General features: G+C 46.6%; 1 protein-coding gene across 9 annotated transcripts in view; it reads right to left on the bottom strand.

The window, feature by feature from the left end:
- The window catches only part of LOC117096047 (protein HIRA), a 106,209-nt gene that overhangs the window by 58,598 nt on the left and 23,587 nt on the right, over window positions 1–24,024 (bottom strand). For 4 of the 9 annotated variants that reach the window (XM_033232961.1, XM_033232962.1, XM_033232960.1 and 1 more), the window contains exons 3-11: window positions 22,263–22,373; window positions 20,964–21,054; window positions 19,247–19,341; window positions 11,156–11,251; window positions 9,976–10,136; window positions 7,536–7,703; window positions 4,837–4,950; window positions 1,245–1,315; window positions 485–590 (exon numbers count right to left, since the gene is read on the bottom strand). In XM_033232961.1, coding sequence (XP_033088852.1) covers window positions 485–590; window positions 1,245–1,315; window positions 4,837–4,950; window positions 7,536–7,703; window positions 9,976–10,136; window positions 11,156–11,251; window positions 19,247–19,341; window positions 20,964–21,054; window positions 22,263–22,341 — 981 coding nt within the window. In that variant the 5' untranslated portion in view covers window positions 22,342–22,373. Of the gene's footprint in view, window positions 1–484; window positions 591–1,244; window positions 1,316–4,836; window positions 4,951–7,535; window positions 7,704–9,975; window positions 10,137–11,155; window positions 11,252–12,227; window positions 12,341–18,923; window positions 18,993–19,246; window positions 19,342–20,963; window positions 21,055–22,053; window positions 22,374–24,024 lie in introns of those variants that run through there. The other 5 variants (XM_033232967.1, XM_033232966.1, XM_033232968.1 and 2 more) reach the window with 5 other exon arrangements.

Raw genomic sequence — 24,024 nt, 5'->3', positions numbered from 1 at the left:
CTGAGGCTTAGTTTCCATATGCACGAAATGTATGAGCCCTGCCTTGAAGGGTTTTGTGCAATTTAAATGAAATCATATATGCAAAACACATTCCCAGAGCCTGGCACACAATACGTTCTAAGAAATGACCAATATTGCTACCATGAAGGGGAAAACGACATGAGCAGGGGCCCCTGAAGAGTCACTTCAGCTCTTTCCCAGAGCAAAAACCTCCCAGTGGATGGCCTATTATCAGCTCAAGAAGAGATGCCTAAAATAGTTCTACTCTTAACTCCAGGACTTATTTCTGAAATGGGAACTCGTTTTTTAATTGATCTATTTTATAAAGAAGGATTACAAGATATAAAAGACAAATATCCCATTACATGTTAAGAAATGACGTGTCTGTGAATCCCACAAGAAGAGGGTGTAGTCAAAGGGGTCTCTCAGAGCTACTGTGGCTATGGTCACAGAGCACCCAGCAGCACAAGGGCCATCAGCCTACCTTCTCCTCCTCGCTCAGGGGATCGCCAAGCTCATCCTGGGAGAAGTCGAGGAATGCCACAGAGCCATCCATAGAGCACACCAAGATGCCCAGCCCATTCAGAGTCCTGAAAGACATGGCCATCAGCAGCCTGGTAGGTAGCAAGAGCCCCAGGCAGACACATATGCCATAGTAGCCGGCCTGTGAGGATGGTGGGCAGTGTTCTAGGGAGATGCTGGAAACTCCTGGTTCCCTTCTGTGGCCTGAGGGTGCGGGGGCGGGGGGCGACAATTGTGTTCCAAAGGACCCTGGTGTTCTTTAGTTCTAAGCAGGTGTACACAGTATCCCTTACCATATATTCTGTAGGAATTTTCAATTTTACTTATCTTACTTTTGAAACTATTAAAATAAAAAAAAAACTTGACAAAGTATACATATAAATCAGGTCACTGAGAAGCAGAAAGTGTGCTTCTGACTCTGGTTCATGCAATGACGGAGTAAAGTAGAACCCACTAGGATCACGTCATTCTCCTCATCTTAGACAAATCCTGAAAAGGCATTTTCCAGTAGCAAATCCTGCACAGGCAGGACATTCTCACAGCAGCAGGTACACTGTTGCCAGTTTCCAAAACATGTGTAAACAGCACTCTTGGTCTGGGCCACTATGACACCTGGGGAGGGGTCGCTGGCCACCTGACCCTAGTCACATCCAGGAGGCCTCACGTTCCAATGTGTGGCTTCTCCTTTCTTAACCTATTCCAGTAAGTAGAATCCACCTTACCAGGAAATATCCATGATGGATTTGTCAAACAGTTCATGGATGACCACCAGCGGCCGTTTTAGACATGTGAGCTGGAAGGAAAGACACAGCCAAGGTTAACGAAATTACTAAAATTCCCTTCTGTATTCAGCTCAGTTAACATAACCAACCTAGAAGCTTTGGTCAGAGCGGCTGCTGATATTTAAGGCATCTTCAACTCTATTCAAACTACAGCTGCAGAGATCCCAAACTGTGGGTACCGAAGCCTGCCAAAAATGTGCATGCTACCTAGAGTAGACCCTGCCTCCAGGGCTTGCTGTGGTCTGACAGAGGAAATAGCTTTAAACACAGACAACTAGCAATGGAGAAGGCAGAGTGGGAGTGGGTTTCTGAAGGACTATGGTCGGAGCAGAGGGACAGCCCCAGAGTGGACCTCTGAGAGAGTCTATGGAGCAGGAGACAGGACAGCAAAGCCTAGACAGGGGATGAAGCACCCTGAGAGAGAACACAACACATTTTCCCTGGGCCCAAGGGACTCTGGATAAGGTAGGATGAGCCTTATCCAAGGCTCATTCTACACTATGTGCAGGTAGTACAGAAATACACACCTGGGCCCTTAATCTAGGCCCAGTTACTGACTATTAATACTTTGATGAATTATTTTCTTCTATTTTGTGCAAATATTTATTTTATTCTTCAAAGTAAGAATTTATTTTATTCAATTATTCTTCATGGTTGTGTCTGCTTTTTCATTTAACACACAATAAGTATGTCATTAAATATCTTGTAAAAGTCTCTTTTGGATGACTGCGTAGCATGCACTGTGTGCATATTCTCTATTGAGTCACTCAATTGCTGGTATACATGCTGACTCCACATTCCCACAGCTATGGTAGGCTCTTCCTCTTGTGCACAAGTGCCTGGCTACCCTGCGGGCTAGCCCTGAGCTGCAGGATGATGGGCTGGGAAGAAACACACTTCCTCACAGGATGGTGGGCTCCCACAGGTGCTGCTGTAGCTTCTGGGAGGCTGTGGGGCTGAGCGTCCCAATGCAGCCTGAGACTGCTGTGTGGGGAAGGAGAAGCTGTGTCTACCCTAGTGCTGGATAGGGGGCTGAAGTCTGAACTATCTGGAACCCACATTAAGAATCTTGCCTCCACCTTAATTCCACTTCTAGAAAAAGCTGCCTTGTCCCTCCTCCCATAAATGTGCCTACAGACCCCTCAGAAATCTGCAGGCTGTGTGACTGCCTGACCTGAGCATTCTAAGAAATATGGGCATCACAGTCAGTGATGTTTTGGTTGCAGCACCACAAACAGGGCCTCTGGCTGGGAGGAAACAGGGAAGGTCCCCTGAACGGCTCTCTGTGGTACTGTGGTTCAGGTTCCAGAATGGGTGTTAAGTGAATACTGGGCCTAAAAAAAGAAAAAAAATCACAACGCACACAGTAATAGACTTCTCTATAACAAACTAATAAATGCAGCCAGAGGATAACCTTCAAACCCAGAACACTGAAACTTGCTCTGCTTATAGGGACACTTTTTACAAAACGAAAAAAAAAAAAATTTAATGTGTATGCACTTTGCTTTATCAAACTTTAAATATATTGGCACCTTGATGCTCAGCAGCAAGACTGCTCCCTGCACTGCATGTAGAGGTGTCTCTCACCACACAGTCAGGTCACAGCACACCAGTCCCTAGCAGTGAGAAACGTAACCCTTCAAGAGCTCTCACTTAGAGATGGCCACAGTTCTTACTCTTGGGTTCTCATTCGCCAACTACCATTGAACATATCTGCTGAGAACCTACTCTGTGGAGGGCACTGAGTTAGGAAGGTGAGAGGAACAATGAAACTCAAGACACATCGGGCTGGGTGTGGTGGCTCACACTTGTAAGCCCAGCACTTTGGGAGGCCGAGGCAGGTGGATCACCTGGGGTCAGGAGTTTGTGACCAGCCTGAACAACATGGTGAAACCCCATCTTTACTCAAATTACAAAAAAATTAACCGGGTGTGGTGGCCTGTAATACCAGCTATTCAGGAGGCTGAGGCAGGAGAATCGCTTGAACCGGGAGGCGGAGGCTGCAGTGAGCCAAGAAGCCAAGATCGCACCACTGCACTCCAGCCTGCTGGGCAATAGAGGGAGACTCCGTCTCAAAAAAAAAAGAAGCTGAAGACATCGCCTCCTCTCAGGGGATGCAGTGAGTGAGGAGCACCAGGCTCATAACCTTACCCATCACAGCATCACCCAGGAGTGAAATGGACTAACAAATGGAGGCGTCAGCTTTCTGTGTGTCTTTTTCTGTTGACGTAAGCACTTATCTGTCTTGGTTATATGCCTAGGAGTGGAAGTGCTCCAGGTCATATGCCTAGCTGTGGTAGAAACTGCCAAACAGTTTTCCCAAGTGCTCATGCCAGCGTAAACACCTGTCAGCAACACCTGTATCAGTTCCAGCTTATCATGTCCTTGCTGACACCTGGTACTATCTTTTTTTTTTTTCTTTAATTTTAGCATTCTACTCATAGGTATGTACTCACAAATAAATGAAAACATATGTCCACATAAAGACTTATACAAGAATGTTCATATCAGCTTTAGTCATAATATCTCAGAACTGGAACAACTTTAATGTCCATCAACAGGAGACTGTATAAACAAATTGTGGTGTATTCATACAGTGGAATGCTACACCGAAATTATAAGGAATAAAATATTGTTAAGTGCAGCAACATACACGAATCTCAAAAACACTGTGCCAAGCAAAAGAAATGAAGACACAAAGAAGCAAGCACCACACAATTGCATTTATATGAAGTTCAAGAGCAGGCAAAACTCATCAGTATAACAGGCCATTAGAGTGGTTGCTTTGGTGGTGACGAAGGTCTTGACTGGGGAGGGACAAAGGGACAAAAAGGAGTGCTCTAGGGAGTGATGACACTGCTGTGTAAACATGTATGACAACTCACCAAGCTGTACCTTTCAGGTGAATACACTTTATATAAAGATTTTTCTTTTTTTCTTTTTTTTTTTTTGAGACGGAGTCTCGCTCTGTCGCCCAGGCTGGAGTGCAGTGGCGTGGTCTCGGCTCACTGCAAGCTCCGCCTCCCGGGTTCAGGCCATTCTCCTGCCTCAGCCTCCTGAGTAGCTGGGACTACAGGCGCCCGCCACCAAGCCTGGCTAATTTTTTGTATTTTCACCATGTTAGCCAGGATGGTCTCGATCTCCTGACCTCGCGATCCACCTGCCTCGGCCTCCCAAAGTACTGGGATTACAGGTGTGAGCCACCATGCCCGGCCATATAAAGATTTTGGGAAGCAAGCCCAAGATGCTGCTCATGGCATTGACCACTGAGGGTGCTGCCCGAGCCTGGACACAAGAGCTGGTCTAGCTGGGGGTCAAGGTGGCCTCTCCTGACTGGGCACAGACCCAGTCTTCAGCACTTCCTTCTGGGAGAGCAGGAGAGCCTGTGAGCTTCCAAGGAGGGGCTGACCCCAGGTGCAGAGTAGAAGTACACTCTGAGCATCACCCAAAGCAGGTCGCTCTTTCCTCCACTTGCTACTTTGCCAACCTACACCTCCCGTCCTGCAACAAAAGCTCAGGATAGCAAGCTCACCCAGACAGAAAGCGAGCGGTCCTTGCTGCCAACAGCGCAGCAGCAGTACGGGCAGCTGGGCTTGGCAGAACTCCCATTCTTCTGCTTCTTTTTGAAGATTTTTGGGTTGAATTTCTAAAGCCAAATAACAAATGTTAAAAATAATTAATCAAACATGAGGCATGTCCCCTGTGCCCAAGTCCCAACCCGCTGAAAGGAGTCTCCCACAGACATTCTCTGAGTCCAGGCACTGAGCATGCATTTCATCTTCTTGACCACCTATGAGGCATCTGGCTGATGATGGAAAGGAGGCTTAGGGAGGTCAGAAAGTATGTGCGGAGGCACCAAATGATTAAGCTGGGAAATGCAGATTTGAAACTAGCACTACCAAACTCTCCATTTCTGAAGCATGCCAAGTAGAGGGGATGGGTAGCTATTGAAACTAGCCTTCTCAATTCCCTCTGGCCTGGCAGGGCCAGCCCTAGGACCTGCAGAAAAGCTGAGCCTGCAAGGGGGCTTCAGAAACAAAGACCTTCTCACTCCCTATCTCCTAAGGGAGGCCAAGGGGATGGGCAGGAGGGGTGTGAACCTCTGAATTCCTGAATTTCTTCTTGCCTCACTGCATTTATTGTTCAGTCATAACCGTCTAGCAGAGATCTGCTTAGTCAGAGAGTCATTTGTGATCTCCCTGGGCCAGTGGCCACGGCAATATCACACAAAGGTGCCTAGTTGGCTGCTTAGTCCAGGGAGCTACCCCCAGAGTAACTTGTGTTTGTTTTTGGAAAGGATGAAAGCACTCACTGAGCTCCCAGCCACCTTCATGGATTTAAAGCGGGTGGGCGCTCTGGGAATCCCCAACCTAGGACAACTGAGGGCAGAGGAAGGAGGGTTCCTAAAAGTCTGATGTCAGGTAGCCTAGAGATGTTTTAATTCCAGAGGGTAGGCAGGAACGGTCGGGGTGCACAGAGAGTGGAGAATATGGAACTCAGAGGCATGTCCCTGGGCTTACTGTTTCCAACACAATTGAGGCTGCAGGGCCTTGGGAGCTCTGTGAGCCATAGGCAGGAGGTGTGATCTCCCAGAGCCACTAATGAAGTGGTTGTTGATTGGCTTTAATGCGACCCCCAGAGCAAATGCCAGAGAAAAGGCAAGTAAGCAAGACAAAAAAACCTTTATTTACAAACCAAATGTGAGGAAGGGGCGAGGTTCACCGGCCTCCGGCGGTGGAGGCCAACGAAGTCCCTCCGGCGCTCTCGGGCGAGGTTCCTGGGTCCCACGAACGAGGAGGGGCCGAGGAAGTTCGCTCAGGCGTTCTCGGACAAGGTTCCCGGTCCCGCATAGACGAGGAGGGGCCAAGGAAGTTCGCACCCGGCGCCCGCCGGGAGCGGCTTTTATGTCCTGGGCCCGGGAGTGGGCGGGCAGTGGGCGGGACATAGGCGGGTCGGGGGCGGGGCGGTAGGCGTGGCTAGGCGGGTTCCGGTTTCTCTCCGTCGGAGGTCGGGTTGCGCCTGCGCAGTCGACCCATGTCTTTCCCGGGCGCGGGAAAGTTGACAGTGAAGAACCCGGAACTGTGCCATCTTGCCTCCGTTTGTCCAAACAGTTGTGAGGACTGCATGGGAGAATCATGTAGAGCACTAACCATGAAGCAGTGATTTCCAAAGACTTTAGCAACAAAGCTCTGGTTCAAACAAAACCCTACATGGACTCCAAAACCAAAAAATTTAATATGTAATATTTTATTTATACAAAATTTGTGTTTTAAGGTACAGTATATAGATATTTATTATCTTTTTTTTTTTGAGATGCAGTCTTGCTCTACTGCCAGGCTGGAGTGCAGTGGCACAATCTCGGCTCACTGCAACTTCCACCTCCCGGGTTCAAGTGATTCTCTTGCCTCGGCCTCCTGAGTAGCTAGGATTACAGGTGCACGACACCATGCCCGGCTAATTTTTGTATTTTTAGTAGAGATGGGGTTTCACCATGTTGCTCAGGCTGGTCTCGAACTCCTGACCTCGTGATCTGCCCATCTCAGCCTCCCCAAAGTGCTGGGATTACAGGCGTGAGCCACCGCATCCGGCAGATACTTATTATCTATTCAAACACAGGCAAAAATGAGTCCATTTTCTTCAGGGTCTTGGATGATCCTTAAGTTTATATCAACTTTAGCCCACCAATCTGTTTATTTTATTGGCTGCCCAGTGTTGAGAAAATCCTGGTTCTCACAGATTATTTGCAACTACTTAACGGCTTGCCTTGGGGTCTCTCAGGACACTATTTAATTAAAGTCATGGAGAAGCATAAGACGAGTGGCCAGACAACTCTCATGCCTAAGGACTGACAGCAGCTTCCAACTCAGTGATCTATGGCATGGCCTTGCACCTGTGGTTGATGCTGCCAGGTGTGGGGACAAGTGCAGTGCTTGGTGGGTGCACCAGAATCCTACCTGTAATCACTGGAGCCAGGTGAGGGGGGCACTGTGCTTGGGCACCCCTGAGCATACCTGAGTGTGTAAAAGGCTGATGTGGAGCTACAATGTTCCTAACCCAAGACTGATTTTGGTGATGTTCACCATGTAAAGTTTGCCAATAAATCAACCAAGTACATACTCTACTTTGTAAAATTAGCTTTTAAATATTTAAGTATAACTATTCAAAATAAACCAAGAATTAATATTTGCTGAATCTTGGAGCCCATCTTCCTTCAGTTCCCTGGGCACTCACCACGACAGTCACAGCTTTCCGGTGCCCGACAAAGTCCATGTTGGTCTTCCATCCCTCCCGTTCGATGATCTGGGCAGTGGGGCCTGAGTTGTTCATGGCATGGGCAGACACTAGGTAATGCCCATCAGGTGACCAGCTGAGCCGCAACACATGGGTCGTTCCTCCACACTGAAAGAAGCATCTGCACTTGAAAGGAGCTCATGGTCACCACTGTGACCAAAACTCTGGCCTCAAGGATAAAGTTAAACTTCAATTTATAAATGTGTGATGCTGGAGCATGCACCCCAAGCTTCTGGCAACACTGACAGTTTCTGTGTCTCCAGATGGCCCAACCAAAAAGGGCTCTGTGAAATGAATTTGGAAACTGCAGCATCCTATACTCCCCTAGAGGAGCTGAACAAAGCAATACAGTACAGAAGTGTAGGCCCTGAGGAGATTTGCAGGAAGGCTACCTGCTTGAACCATAGCCTCTGTGTGGGCCAAATCTCTCTGGCCACTGACCCAATTCTTCTGTGTAGCACCTATTAACCCACAGCATGGCATCTGCACAGCATCCTCAAGATATACTCTGGTGGGGAAAAAGCCCTTTTTAACCCAGGAGGCTGGCAGAAGCCTGTGTCTGTAATGTAGCTGATGACCGTGAGGCACCACCTACTCTCTTGAGCCTGTTGCCTCACCCAAAGTGTGGTAAGGACACCTGCAAGGGAGAAGAGGTTTGTAACGTCCTTATAAACTGTAAAAGGAACAGTAGAAAGGCACTGTTCCCCCAACCTGGACTGGAGACTGAGGCAGAACATCCCTTTACATTATTCCTCCTGCAAAATGAGATGACATGGGTCCAGAGCCAGCTCCCTGAAGCTCAAGGTGGGCCCAGGGCAGTTCTAAAGACTTAAGGGTTAAGATCATGATCTCACAGCTCTAGAGCAGGACAGGACAAACCAGGGCCTGAGTGTAGTGAAATCACCCACTTCAGCTCCCAGCCTAGGCCACAGATCCACCCCCTACCCGGAAGGATGGGTCCACCCAGTGGAGGCTGAAGAGTACTACCAGCTCCTGCTGGTACTTATAACACTCCTAAAGCCGTCCCTAGGAGTCCACCTCATGGGACCCATGCCTGGCAGTCAGAGCCCTGAGGAACTCCAGAAGGAGCAAAAGCTCTTGAGGGCAAAACTAAGTAAGGTAAAAACCAGTAGTCATATACCTAGCCCAGGAGCTGGTGTTGTGCGGGGAGAAGTGAACATATGACTATCACCTTACTTTTGCAGTCATCCTGACCAGTGGGCAAATGCCTGCTCTTCCTGCAAACCTTCACTCATGTGTCCCTTGCTCTGTGAAGTCTTCCCTGATGCACTCACCTCTCCTGGGTTGTTTCTGCACTCTGGACCACTCCATCATCATGCAACTAATGGGAATGCCTGTCTTTCCTAAGCAGCTTTAAGCTTCAAGAGGAGAGACTCCATCTCAATCCACTTATATCTTCCTGTGCCCAGTTACTGCCTTCTATACAGTAGACACTTAATAAATGTGTAATGAACAATGGTGATCCTGAGCTTTCATTCCATCTGAAATCAGAACTCAAATAAAGGAAGAGTAAAATACTAGAGAAGCTACTGCAGTCTGATTTTCAAATGTGCAAACTGTACTGCTAACTCCAGCCAGGAAAAAAGGCCCCTGAACTGCAGGGTGCATATCAACAAGCACAGGGGATGGCACAAGAGTCTCCTCCATCCTGCCCTGGCCCCCAGCAAGCTGCTCTGCGGGAGGTTCAGAGGAAATTCCACACTATAAGCAGGAGTTTTATCCACGTCTGTGGGAGTGAGCTGGGTGACAGAATGATGTGGAGACATCTCTAAGGTTCACTTCAACTTTAAACCTATAAATCTGGGCGGGTGCAGGGGCTCATGCCTGTAATCCCAGCACTCTGGGAAGCTGAGACAGGTAGATCACCTGAGGTCAGGAGTTCGAGACCAGCCTGGCCAACATGGCGAAACTCCGTCTCTATTAAAAATACAAAAATTAGCTGGGTGTGGTGGTGGGTGCCTGTAATACCAGCTAATCAGGAGGCTGAGGCAGGAGAATTGCTTGAACTTGGGAGGCGGAGGTTGCAGTGAGCCAAGATCATGCCACTGCACTCTAGCCTGGGCAACAAGAACGAAACTCCATCACCAAAACAAAACAAACAAAAAACAACAAAACTATAAATCCCTTTCATTTCAAAGATGGAAATTAAACAGCATCTCAGAAATGAAGGATTTTCTATTATCTGACTCTTAGGGCCAGAGTCCCACCCCAGAGAGCCTTGGTGAATCCGTTCAGGCCCCCAGACTTGGTGCATTCCCTAGGTGGCCTGGCCCACGGCCAGCTCCCTCTCTGCACACAGAAGTCAGGAAGGGGCTGGGACAGTTGCTAGGGCTCAGCTCTCTGAGCTGTCACCACTTACCTCATCAAAAGGCTTGGTGATGCTGGTCTCCAACTGCCAGTCCAGCGTCCTCCACACCTTTAGGCTGCGGTCATCAGCTTGAGAGGCTATGTATTTACCAACAGGGTCCCATGTCAACCCTTTGACCAAGCCAGAATGACCTCTCAGAGTAGCTAGAATTTCTGTGAAGAAAAAAGGAATGTGGAGAGATGTCATCTGGGGAAAATGTGACCTCAATCCATGGGCCATGGGATGGATATGCAAGAGAGGGGACTCAGCAGTCTGCCCTGGCCAGCCCCCACACCAGGCAGAAGCAGAAGGGCCTCCTTATTTGATCTCCATCAAGGCAAAAGCCAATTAAAGAAATGACTGCATCAAGGAGGCAGGCACCAAGGGGCCAGTTCTGATCCAGGTCTTATCTGTATCTAGCGGCCCTGCCTATGGCTGCCCTTCCTGGGCTGTGACACCAGCACTTCTGACGTTAGCCTCCCTGGTAGCTCCCTGATAAGGAGGAGGCCTACCAGCTCAAAGGGCCACACAGTGGCTCAGTCTTTTGTAAGTTATGGCTAAAGACAAAGGTGTGTACGATGGTACCCCATATAGATCTGTAATCCAAATGCTACTCCAGTCTCTAAAGTTGCCCTCTCCATAGCCAGACTGAGTGTTTCCATACATGCTGGTGGCTTTCAAAGAGTTAAAATGACCTGGATCCATGAGGAAGCATACTTCAAACACAGAGCTGAAATATGAGAAGAATTTTACTAGTTATAACTGTGCCAGGTTATGCCATCTGTTGTGACTTTAGAAAAATCAATCTTTTGCAAAACTGGGTTTGTGTTAGCCCATATCTACTCAAGAGTTTCACAGAGGACATGGTGACTGAGCTGAGCCCAGAGCCCAGTGGTGGGGGTGCACATAGCAGGTTTGGGAGCACCAGGGTCCCCAACAACAGCTGCCCATCCACTACCCTCATGATCTGTGGCATGCCATGCTAGCACTCAGCTACTATTTTTCTTAAGCATTAATCTCTTTTTAAAGCTTAAGCAAATGTTACTGATAAAGAAAAACTGACAAGACACATAAATCCTAGGCCACTGTCATACATCTGTTGCCACCAAGACTACGGAGACAGCCCAACCCTTGCTCCAGAAACTGACAAGAAGTACTGCTCGCTGTTAACCAGTCAGAGGAGGCCCCAGACCTGGGAACTTTACAGCATTCCAGATGACGACAGTGTTATCCACGCTGCACGAGGCTAGCCAGGCGTCATGGGGAGACCATGCTACATCCATCACATCTGAAAGAAGACAGAGGGTTCTGGTGAGATCTTTTACCCGGCAATGCCCTTGTCTATTAGCTTGGCCAGTGCCCCTGGGACCTGGGACCTCATAACAACTCTGGTATTTTTTAACCAACCTGAAAAAACTCCCCCCAAAATTTTTCAATTGGTCATAAATTTAAAGCATCTAACCGACCCCAGTGCCTCACTCCTTTTACAGATGAAGCAACTGAGGGTATGGTTCAGAGCTTGGGCACCGTATGGCACCACACCCATGCATGAGAGCCTGCTACTTCGTGGGTCTGTGGCCTGGAGCATGCTTCTCAGCCCTGCTGACTAGATTTGCCAATCATAACAGGGCCTTCCTCCAAAAGCCTTCTGAGCGTGAGACACGGTGGGTAAAGCACATGGCAGAATGCCTGGCACAGTCAGAACTCCAGGGCTGCTGACAACTGAACACAAGTCATCTTGAGGCCCTTGTCTGGTTCATGAACTGGGTCTCATCTCCCAGACCCTGATTCGCTATGGAGCCTCCAAACAGAATTAATCACATTCACTTCTTTGTGACTCCATTTTATCATTTGTCAAGTGCAGATCAAAAAACAAAATCTAGACCAGGTGCAGTGGCTCACACCTGTAATCTCAGTATTTTGGGAGGCTGAGGTGGGCAGATCACTTGAGCCCAGAAGTACAATACCAGCCTAGGCAACACGGCAAAACCGCATCTCTACAAAAAATTGGCTGGGCATGGTAGCACATGCCTGTATCCCCAGCTACACAGGAGGCTGAGGTGGGAGGATCACTTGAGCCCAGGGAGGTCAAGGCTGCAGTGAGTCATGATTGTGCCACTGCACTCCAGGCTGGGCAACAGAGTAAGACCCTGTCTTAAAAAACAAACAAAAAAACCAATGAAACAACCCCCAAACCTATCTTCATAGGGTCACTGTAAGGATTAAATGTGATAAACTGCTGCAACACCATGCCAGGCACACACCAAGGCATCGATGAGGGTCCGCTGTGACGATGGTGCCAACCTTGCCTATCCTGCCATCAGGGGTGAAGGGCGCAGTCTTAGTTATTTCTCTAACCTCAGCGCCTGGTGCAGTGCTAGGTATACAGAAGAATGATTGGTGAGTTGAAGAAACAAACATAGCAGCAAGGTAACAGCTATCAAGTGCTTTCTTTGTACAAGAGGTTTAAGCAAAAATATTCCAAATATCTATTGTATCTTTTCCAGTTTAAAAAAAATCTAGTGACAGTTTAACAGGTTTTTTTTCACATTGTCTCACATGCTGTGGTTCACATTTTGTATTCTAAATGCCTATGTGATCTTCACAGCTTCTTTCCTTTTTTGCCCTGCATTCTATGTGGTTGAGAGCATTCACTACTATTAATTGACCTAATTTAACACTGAAGGTTAACTAGATTTCAGTGTTTTGGGCCCGTGTGTACGTGTCACTCTCCACACTCTGGATTATTTCTCTGAGACGCATACCCCAGAGTGCGAATCCTGGGCAGAATATCTGAGCATCCTCACAGGTCTGGATTCTCATAAAACTGTAGACTGCTTTTCCAAGATCCCTGTGGTTTTATATTTCTACATGCAGACTGTTTGCTTCAAAACTCCCTTAATTAGCATTGAGGATGATGACTTTTTCCCCTTCCGACTTATTTATTAAGTACATTTTTATATTTTAAATTTTGAATTAGATTATTAGTGAAAGCATTTGTCTCTTACCTAATGTCTTTTTGGACTGATTTGCTGACTTATTGTGGCTATTTACTGGGAAGTGTTTTGGGCAGTGGGTCTAACAACATAAACACAGTGCCTACAAAAATGAAGAAAACAACAACTTTCTCTAGGAACTGAGAGTCCTGGAGGGGCAGACATGCAAACACCAGGACAGCAGGGGAGTGCCCACATCCTAGAACAGAGAATATGTGGTCAGGTAGGAGCCCAGAAAGGAGAAGGGATTTTCTTAGCAATCTCCACAGACACATATAATGCAGCTATTAACTGCAAATTTCACCTCTTTACCTTTTCATACTGTAGGAGTTTTATGTAGTAAAATCTGTTATTCTCCTTTGTGATTTCTTCTATTGCCTTGTTAACCTTGAAATATATTCTCTCTGCTACAGGTCTGGTAAATATTCAATTCTATTTTTTCCTTGTGTAGTTATTTAGAATGTTTCTCTCTTTAATATCTGGATTTATTTTGGTATGTGCTGTATTCGGTGAGGATCGAAATTAATTTCTCCTCACTAACTGTTTAATAGTTACTACGCCCCATATGAGGAAGAACCCATTTTGATAAGCGATGCCTCCTTTCACATCACACCAACTTCTTAGGTACACTGTAGCCTCCTGCAGTGTTGTGAGTTTACCCTCAAACCCATGATGTTTCTATCACTGGAACTTTGAATGTTTTTATCCATAACATTCTTATCCTTCCAGATGTCCTTTACAATCACTGCTGAGTAAATCCACACATGACATAATTTTCTCCTAAACTCCCAGTTTGGAGTTTCTGTCTTCAGGCTATATAGCACCTCCTTTTTGTTGTGCATCTATACACACAGGAGACCCTCCCCTCACTTGTGGATTTACATTTCTGGCCACTGTTCTCACCATCATTCTTGGTGAGTCCAGGAGGATGATTCTTCTAACACCCCAGGCTCTTGGTTCCTTAAATTCCTCCTTCCCTTCTGATGACCTTGGTTTCTACTACTTTCACCCCATGGTCATGTCTAGAGGCCTTCCATGACAAATCACTGCAATCCGTCTCAATTCCAACCTTCCCACAGGCCAGCCATCAACCCCGTGCTCCTAGCTCACCCTCAGCTCTAACAGCACTTTCACACCACCAGGAACTCCAATCTACTGATGCTGCTATCCTCTCACCACCTGCCACCCACCTGGTACTTACCTCGCTCCTCCAGCTGACAGCCCACCACCACTCCCCCTTTTCTTCTCCTCCATCTTCCCACACGCCTGACAAAGCTCAGCTCCTCCCCTAGTGTTTTTTGAGTATCCTCCAATGACACCTCTGGCCCAATGACACCACATGAATATTGCACTTGCCTAGGCCCCCAGCAGCCTCCATGCTGTCAAGCCTAGCAGTCCATCCTTGGTCTTCACTTTGCCCCTCAGCAATAAGCTGTATGCTGCCCGTTCCCCTCTCCTTCAAACACTCTCTTCGCTGCCTCTTTTGTTACTGTTGTTGAGACAGGGTCTCATTATGACACCCAGGCTGCTGAGCTACTGGCCTCAAGTGATCCTCATGCCTCGGCTTCCTAAAGTGCTGGGATTACAGGCATGAACCACCATGCTTGGCTTCTTTTCACTGTCTTAACTGGCTTCTCCTAGCTTCTTTTGCCGGTTTCAGCTCTCCAATCCCTAGGCTCATCCTTGGACTCTGCTCATACCCAGAACCTCATATTTCCAAGATTCGTATTTCCAAATGTCTACACAGTATGTCCCCTTACACTGGCAAACTTACCATGTCCAAAACCAAACTCCAAAACACTTCCCTTGACAAACATTTCTGTCCCACCTGCAGACTTCCTGCTTCAGGTTACATTCACTGCATCCTTTCCTCTGTCTGGACCATAGTCCGGGAAGCCATCCTGACTCCTCTGCTTATCTCATATCCCATATTCAATGCACCAGGAAATCCGCTTCTGACCACTTACCACCTCCGTGTTATGACCGAAGTCCAAACCACCATTGTCTCTCCCTAGTTTTTTGGAGCGGCTCCTTTACTGGTCTTCCCAGTGCAGCCCTGAACCCCACAGGGTAGAATCCACACTGTTGCCAAAGTTCTCAACTCCTCTGCCCAGATCCCTGCTGAGTCTTCCTATTCTTGCTCAGAGAAAAGCCTTCACCATGGTCTCAAAGGCACACTCCCTCTCGCACCCTCCTCCACAGCCCAGCTCCCAGGGCTCACTGGGCACACTAAGCACATGTTTATGCTCCAGGGCCTTCGCACTGGCTGTCCCCTCATCGCCGTCCAGTGTTCCTTCAAGTGTCATCTCCTCACTGAGCCCCCAGCACTCATCTTCCAGCTCCTTACAGGACTCTGCCCTCTAGGCTAATCTTCCAATCTCCTATACTACTCACTCGTCAGTCTCTTTTACAAGAACAAAACTCCCTGAGAGAAGAACAGTGCCTGGAACATGGCAGACACTCAATAAATGTTTGGTATATGGACAAGTAAATATTAATTTGGGGAAAAATGTATTTCATTTAGCCTTTGAATTTATGAAGCCATTTTCTATCTCTCAATGTTTATATCTTTAAATGTTTGTGATTTAAGTCGTAGAAATCTAATTCATTTCTTGGTAAGATTACTTGTTCCTGGATATTTATAACTTTTGATTCCACTATGTATAATTCTCTTTTTATCATGAGTTATTCTAATTGGCTATTAGTAGCAAAAGATAAATAATTTAAAATTGTTCTGAGGCCAATATAAAGACTCATTAGTTCTAAGTTTTCAGTGCTTTATTTGTTCCAAGAGCTTTATTATCCTATGGTTTTTCTTAATATGAAATAACGTCACCTTCATTTCCTTTTTGTCTTATTTTCCAGTTTCTGTTTAACTGTGTTGCAGAAATTCCAGAGCAAGAAATTAAATGACAACACCCATCATTGTCTTTTCTTGATATAAACCACAACCAGGCTTAACTGTGAACTGTAATATTTGCCACGGGTTTGAAAAAGACTAAGGACTCTACCATGTTAAGGAAACAGCTTTAGCCCAGGTGTGATGGCTTGCGTCTGTAATCCCAGCACTTTGGAAGGTGTAGGTGGGAGGATCTCTTGAGCCCAAGAGCTCAAGACCAGCCTGGGCAACATAGTAAAACCCCATCTCTACAAAAAATAAAAAAAAATTAGCCAGATATGGTGATGCATATCCGTAGTCCTAGCTACTCGGGAGGCTGAGGCAAGAGGATCACCCGAGCCCAGGAGTTCAAGGCTGCAGTGAGCCGTAATTGCACCACTGCATTCTGCCTGGGTGACATAGTGAGACACAGTCTCAAAAACAAAAAAAGAAAAGAAATATCTTTCAGTAGGCATTTTTAAGAAAGCATTTTTAACAGGAACTGATATTGAACTGTCTAATGTTCCTTTTAAAATACCTAAGATGATTGTAGCTTTTCCTATCTAACTTCCTAGTATGTAAAGTTACATTAATAGATTCTCTTTTACTACACTTATATTATAAGTCACATTTAATCATAATAAATTACTGTTTTATGGCCGGGCACAGTGGCTCACAGCTGTAATCCCAGCACTGTGGGAGGCCGGGACAGGCAGATCACAAGGTCAGGAGATCAAGACCATCCTGACTAACACGGTGAAACCCTGTCTCTACTAAAAATACAAAAAAAATTGGCCGGGTGTGGTGGCATGCGCCTGTAGTCCCAGCTACTCAGGAGGCTGAGGCAGGAGAATCGCTGGAACCCCGGAGGTGGAGGTTGCAGTGAGATGAGATCGCACCACTGCACTACAGTCTGGGCAATAGAGCAGGATTCTGTCTCAAATAAATAAATAAATAAATAAATAAATAAATAAATAATTGTTTTCAAATGTTATATTTACGAGTATAGCTTCTGATTTTTCTATCTTTATTCATATTATTCTATGTTTTTGTTACATTACTGTTCTTAGGTTTTCTTGTATTTTCCAGATATAATAATCCTGGCTTATATCTCCTTTTCAATTATAAACATTGCTATTGTTCTGTATAATTTTTCTTAAAAGCTCAAAACAATGCATCTACAAATAATTTAGGACCAAGAAGCATTTCTGGCCGGGCGCGGTGGCTCAAACCTGTAATCCCAGCACTTTGGGAGGCCGAGACGGGTGGATCATGAGGTCAGGAGATCGAGACCATCCTGCCTAACATGGTGAAACCCCGTCTCTACTAAAAATACAAAAAACTAGCCGGGCGAGGTGGCGGGCGCCTGTAGTCCCAGCTACTCGGGAGGCTGAGGCAGGAGAATGGCGGGAACCTGGGAGGCGGAGCTTGCAGTGAGCTGAGATCGCGCCACTGCACCCCAGCCCAGGCGACAGAGCGAGACTCCGTCTCAAAACAAAAAAAAAAAAAAAGAAGCATTTCTGAAGACAGCCTTCCATTTCTTCGTTGGTTATTATTCTGTTCAGTTTTTCCTAATCCTATGGTATCAATTATGAAAGTTCATATTTTCTAGAAAACGATTTTTTAGTATTTTGTTTTTTAGCTTAATAGTACAAACATTATATTGTACTGTTTGATGATTTTTTTCTGTCTGGGTTAAATGTTTTTCTAGATCTTTAACCTCTAATTTTGTCTAGGCTTTTTCTTCCCAACCCCCAATTAAATATACCAAGTATGTATTTCTCACACTTTGCTTTTCAAAGATCCGGTTCTTTCTTATTCATTTACTTCTGCTTGTCATTGATTTTTCTTCTTGAATGGTTCTGCCCACACCTGCTACCAGGACCAGTGAGTAATGAGTGTCAACCCTACCTGTCTGGTAAAGGAGCCCCACTGCGGGGTGGGGTAAGAGAGAGAATGCAAGGCTCTGGCTAGGGCCTTGTAGTCCTCACTTGAGGCCTATCCCATGCTTGGGCACCCTTATAGACATGTGCACCAAGTTCCAGAAAAGTCCAACTAGACTTCACTGTTAGTACTGTGACACAAATAAGGGCAATTTATACAATTTCATTATCAAACAATAATACAACGCTACCATTTCAACTTTCACAAACGTGGGCTCAATCTATGGCTGCCACCAAGATGGGTTTGTTCTCCTTTAAACTGTCTACAGAGAATCCGCTAAGCATACACTGTCAATGGATTACAGGTGATGCCACCTCACACACCTGTCACTCCTGCCCTGTCCTCGCCCAGATCTCCAGGCTCAATTCCAAGGTTTCTTGACATTTCTTCCCCTACCCCTCAAGCCAAGGGTAAGCCCATTCTGAACTGGTATCCATCCCCATAAGCCTGTTGTCCTTAAGGTCTCAGCAGAGGTCATACCTCTGACTATCTAGGCATCCAGTCAGGAATCTATCTCATACCTCTCTGTGCCCAGTCCTAAGTATTCCCAAATCGATCTCCTCTTCTCTACCTCAATTATCACAGGCCTAGCTCAGGCCCTGACGGTGTCCATCTGAACCACTGGAAGAACCTCCACTTCACTGAGCTGTCACAATTACCTCTCTGTTATGCTTCAAAGCTTTTAATGGCTCCCTATCTCTTCCATGATAAGGGATTCCCTCAGTAACAGGGAGCACAAGCTTTCCATGATCCGACCCTGGCATACCTGACCAGCCTCACTTTGTGCTGCTCCCTGCCTTGTCTATAAAGATCCACCCATGGTGAAATGCCTCCAAATCCCCATTCACACCAAGACTTTCTCACTTATGCTGTACCACCCTGCCTGGAAAACTCTTTGGTCCATTCCTGGACCAAATGGACTCAGTCTCCTGAGTCAAGTCTAAATTGCACTCAACCTGGTATCTTTGATACCTGAGTATACAGTGCATGGGCACCTTTCCCCCTCAGTCTAAATTCATAAAATGTGCTTCTTTCCATACCAAGTTTATTTAAACCACTGCAAACATACTCAAGTTCAAGTTGAGATCTTTTCAATGGGCATCTGTGAGCTGATTTCTGGGGAATAAACAAAGTGTGCTTACGGACTTAGTGATCCGCTGATGAAGGTACTGATTCTGTTCAGCAGGACAAACAGCAGAACGTGGGAAGTTCTACATTAAAGATATAAACATATACCCCATGAGGGCAAGAGTGGGGAGACTGAATGCAGCTGGAGACAGGTAGTGGAGCCGGTGACTGCACAGATCGTAAGGGACAGGCAGGGTGTGACTGATTGTGATGGGGAGGGACAGCCCAGACATAGGGCTGCTTTAAGGACCAAACAGTCCCACAGGGGACGTGGTGGTGCTGCTGATCTGAGCCAGGTGTCAGGGGCCCGCCCACCCCAACAGGCAGTCCCACTCACCGCCTGAATGACTCCGGAGGATGGAGACACACCGCCACTGCTCCACATTGGCAAGCTTACCACTGGAGCCGAACACGGTGCTGGGGCCGATGTACCTGTGTGAGAAAAGGGCCAAAAAGGCACTCATGGAGTGCTCTGGGCACTGCACAGAAATGCTCCCTGCAGCCAGCTTATCAGGGCAGACAGAACAAAGCAAAAACAAACAAGGACTGGAAAGCACTGGGTTGCTGAATAAAAGGGGCTGATTAGGTGAATTATGATCCATGCACTTGATGAAATACTACACAGCCATTACAAATCTTTTTTTTTTTTTTTTTTTTTTTGAGGTGGAGTCTCGCTCTGTCGCCCGGACTGGAGTGCAGTGGCCAGATCTCAGCTCACTGCAAGCTCCACCTCCCGGGTTTATGCCATTCTCCTGCCTCAGCCTCCCGAGTAGCTGGGACTACAGGCGCCCGTCACCTCGCCCGGCTAGTTTTTGTATTTTTAGTAGAGACGGGGTTTCACCGTGTTAACCAGGATGGTCTCGATCTCCTGACCTCGTGATCCGCCCGTCTCGGCCTCCCAAAGTGCTGGGATTACAGGCTTGAGCCACCGCGCCCGGCCTGCCATTACAAATCTTGCATGGAAAAATGTTCACAATAAGAGAAAGAAGCAGGCCACAGGACATGACATACAATATGATATCACTTACGTAAAGGAAAAAAAAACACATGACATGGATAGCATCTATGCATGGAAAATGGGTCAGAAAGACATCCCAAAATGTCAAAATATTAACTGTAGCTTTCTTTAGGTGGCGTGATGAGGGATATTTTTTCTTTTGTATTTTTAGTTTTCTAAATTGTATACTAAATGTTATTTATGTTGGCTATTTAAAGAAGCAAAATCAACAGTATTTTATTTTTAAGTGTCTCACAATGAATCAAATGGCTTTGACATCTGAGGCAGAGAAACCACGTGATCTACAGGTACTAGCCCCCACCAGAGGAGCCAGAGGAGCATCAGTCACCTGGGGCCTGGTGGAGACAGTGCTGACACACCAATGCTCAGAGTCTCTGATAACACCTTTTGCTCTTGTAGAGCTCATCACAAATCCACAGAAAGAGAGTGTGCTGAGACAGCCAAGTAGGCTAAAGAGACAGCCTCTGCCTCTGCTCTTGAAGCCACAGCCACAGGGCCACTCTTGGTGAGCAATGGTGCAGGGTCTGGTTCCCCAGCCTGACTGGCCCAGAGACCTGGGAGCAATAGTTTTCCAGGTGATGGTTAGCTGCTTTTGAGAGTAGAGCAGAGGCTGCCCCAGGTGGGGACCAACAGAGAATAAAGAAATGGCAAAGAGGTTGGACTCTGGATTCCCTGCCCCAGATCCTGGGCAAGAACCAGAACACCTTGACTTTTAACCATTTTGTATATTGGGCTTCCATGTGAAATTTCATTTGAAAAAAAAAACAAAAGCAATGAAGCTCCACCCATATCAGCATTAGAAGACATCAGCCTTTCCTTTTCAGGTGAGAGCCTGCAGTCCTGTGAGGGGGCAGCTGACTAGGTCTCCTGAATCCCTGGTCAAGATCCACCTGTTCCTGACCTACATGCACTTCCTATTACTTATGAGGTCAGGGCTATGGGAACCTCAGTGACAAGGTGGGGAAAGGTGACTTTGATAAAGACCAGCAAAGCAGCTTCTAAAAATAAAATGTGAAGAAAGGAAAATGATGCTTACGTAGCCCGCTTCCACACCATAATCAGTTTGTCATCTCCCCCAGAAGCTAAATACATCCCACTGTTTGACCACCGCACACAGTTCACACATGCTGGGAAGAAAAAAAAAATAGGGTGATGAAAATCCAATAGTCATGCCCATTTGCTTCATGTAGAGTTTGGCAAGATGTAAAGGGTTTATAAAATCTAATCTATCTAATCTATTTAAGGCATCTACTGTGTGACAGCCCCAGAAAAACAATTCAGTTTAAGTACTAACCTACTTGTGCTATAAAAACAGATTACCAGAACAGTCTGGAGGGTGAAAAATATACATTCTCTGAGAATCGTTAGTGCTGAATGACATAGTCAATAGAAGGCTTCTTTCCAAGAAAATAAAAAAAATGATAACCTAATCTCATTATTTCAAAAGGGCCATCTATTGATGAGATGTATTTCTGAGTAGAGATTATTCTCAAAAAGAGAGTATGTGCTAAAAAGGGTCAGATGCTTTTTCTAGAATTTTCAGGTGAGCAGTCCGTTAGGGTATAAAACTCTGACTTCATCTCATCTGTCAGAGCCAGCCCTTTCACATTCGGATTTTCCAAACTCGCCAGCACTGCAGATTGACTGACTCTGCGCTTATAAACTAAGATCAGCAGGAATTCCCCCAGGCCTCTGATGGGCCACAGCCTCCAAGAGTACTCACAACTTGGCCTTTGGGAGACCTGAAAGATGGCTATCAAAGTTGTAGCCCCCACACGGCCTGTGAGTAACTTATGCTCCAAGTCTGAAGATGCTGAGAGGCATGTTGAGAGGACAAGAACACACAGAGCAAAGGAGCTGATGTCCAAAGGTCAGTGACTGTTCATTAAGCATCTCAGGGGTGGGAAACTAAGGCACTACAGCAGGAAAGGAAACCATGACACTGTCTGATGGCCAAAAGGGTCCCGGCAGAGAGCCTCGGAGTGACACAGTGCCAACCTGAGATGTTTTGGTAAACTGTCTCTTGCGCACCCTTCCCCAGAACCCTATTGTGTCCAGGTCGCTGGCCCCAAAGCCCCATGGAATCAGGCAGTAACGACTCATGAGCAGGAAATCACCAGAGGTACCTGCAGACTGTCCAAAGATGGTTCTGTGGGCGGGCCGAGTCTTCTGCCGAATAACTCACCCAGGTGTGCAGCCAACATCTGTGCCTTCAGACAGCAGGCCGAGGGGAGTTACCGCCGCACGGGGCCTTATCTTTCTAATTACAAACACATGTGCTAACCTTGGGCACTCTGCCAACACGCAAAGCCTGCAAAGGGCCACTCTGTAATACCTAAGTGATTGTCCATCTGGCAAAGCATCTTGGGAATATTTTCATCCTTCTCGTCATCCTCCTGGAGGACTGGAGACATATTCCAGATCACAACCTTCCCAGAATCCTGCCCTGGAATGAAGGAGCAGAAATGACTGAATGTGCAAGGAGCAGAAATTTGATATTAATATTTAATGTCCAATTAAATTAGGAGAAGTCCTCACTTAGCTTCCATAAATAATAATTAACTAGATCTAAGGAGACTGAATTTAAATTACTAATTTAAGTTACAGAAAAGATGATAAGTACTCATGGGGACCAAACAGAGAGGACTTAGCAGTCAGCAGAAGTCAACCTGACTTTACAAAAAGAACTTTAGCAATCAGGAGGGAACTGAGCTCAGGTCTAGCCTCTAACACGGATCCACCACGGTTCCCTAGAAGGTCTTCATGCCCCCCCAGCACCTAGACTCCGACTCCTTGACTCCTCATCTGTGAAATGAGGAGAAGGGAAAGTCAATGTCACAAGACCTTTTCCGTTCTGTGTACACCCTAAAAGGAAAAAGAAAAGCACACCACAGCCCCACACAGTGGGGCTCGCCTTCCAGGGGCTGCCTGGAATTTAGGCCGTTCCAGAGCTGACTGTTTTGAGACCCAAATGTACCCTGAACACAGGAAAAAGGGCTCATTATCTTGTTATCTACCCTTTGCAGTTACCTACAGATGAGAGACCAACCAAAAGAGGGGATTCAGGGCTCCTGCGCACGGGGTGATGTATTGCTTGGCTGAAAAATATACTCATGCCTTTTAGTAATGATTTATTTTCTTTCTTTTTTTTTTTTTGAGATGGAGTCTTGCTCTGTCTCCCAGGCTGGAATGCAGTGGCATGATCTCGGCTCACTGCAACCTCTGCCTCCCAGCTTCAAGTGATTCTCCTACCTCAGCTTCCAGAGTAGCTGGGATTACAGGCGAACACCATGACACCCAGCTAATTTTTGTATTTTTAGTAGAGACGGGGTTTCACCATGTTGGCCAAGCTGATTTGAACTCCTGATCTCAGATGATCTGCCTACCTAGGCCTCCCAAAGTGCTGCAATTACAGGTGCGAGCCACCGTGCCCGGCCTTAGTAATGATTTCTAAGCTTTCCATCACTGATATCTAACAAAGTTTAGCCCCTCACTTAATTTCCTATTATAATGGGGCCAAATCCAATGAACATGCCAAAATTACCATAAAGCACGTTTGAAACTGCCCCTTGGCCAATATGCAAAAATAGTTCCAAACATCTCTGCTGGACCAACGTGGTAAAATGTGTGTCTTCTGGGTACAGGTGCAAACCCTCTAATTCCTCCAGTTAAGTCCATGTGTTCTCTCTCATGTGCTGTACCTCCTCTTGGGTATAGTCCACAGCATGGAAGGAGAGAAAGGCTTCCCTGCCCACAGCTTCCCTACACTCCCTTCCAGCTCCTTGACTCTGGGTGGAACCATCTGCTGGAAACCCACCCTGCAGCACCTGGCCCGAGGACCTAGAGCTCATAAAGTCACTCTCTAAGTGCTGCCTGGGGAGGCCTGGTTGGAGGGAGGCCCTGTTCTGGGGTGAAGACGACAGGGGGCTGGGCTCTGTGGAATGCTACATTGTGTCACTATATATACACCTTGGTGTCCTAGCATGAAGAACAGCTCTGTCTTTCCAAATAGAACCATGTAACATTGCAAAAGATGCTGGCTGCAGCAGAAGGGCAATACGACCAATAACAGTTTCAAATGATGTGGGCTTTCTTAC

The sequence above is a fragment of the Trachypithecus francoisi genome, unplaced genomic scaffold (assembly GCF_009764315.1).
Source record: "Trachypithecus francoisi isolate TF-2019V2 unplaced genomic scaffold, Tfra_2.0 Lachesis_group14, whole genome shotgun sequence".
NCBI lineage: Eukaryota > Metazoa > Chordata > Mammalia > Primates > Cercopithecidae > Trachypithecus > Trachypithecus francoisi.
Note: the sequence above shows the minus strand (reverse complement) of the source record. Positions and strands in the feature narration are given on the sequence as shown.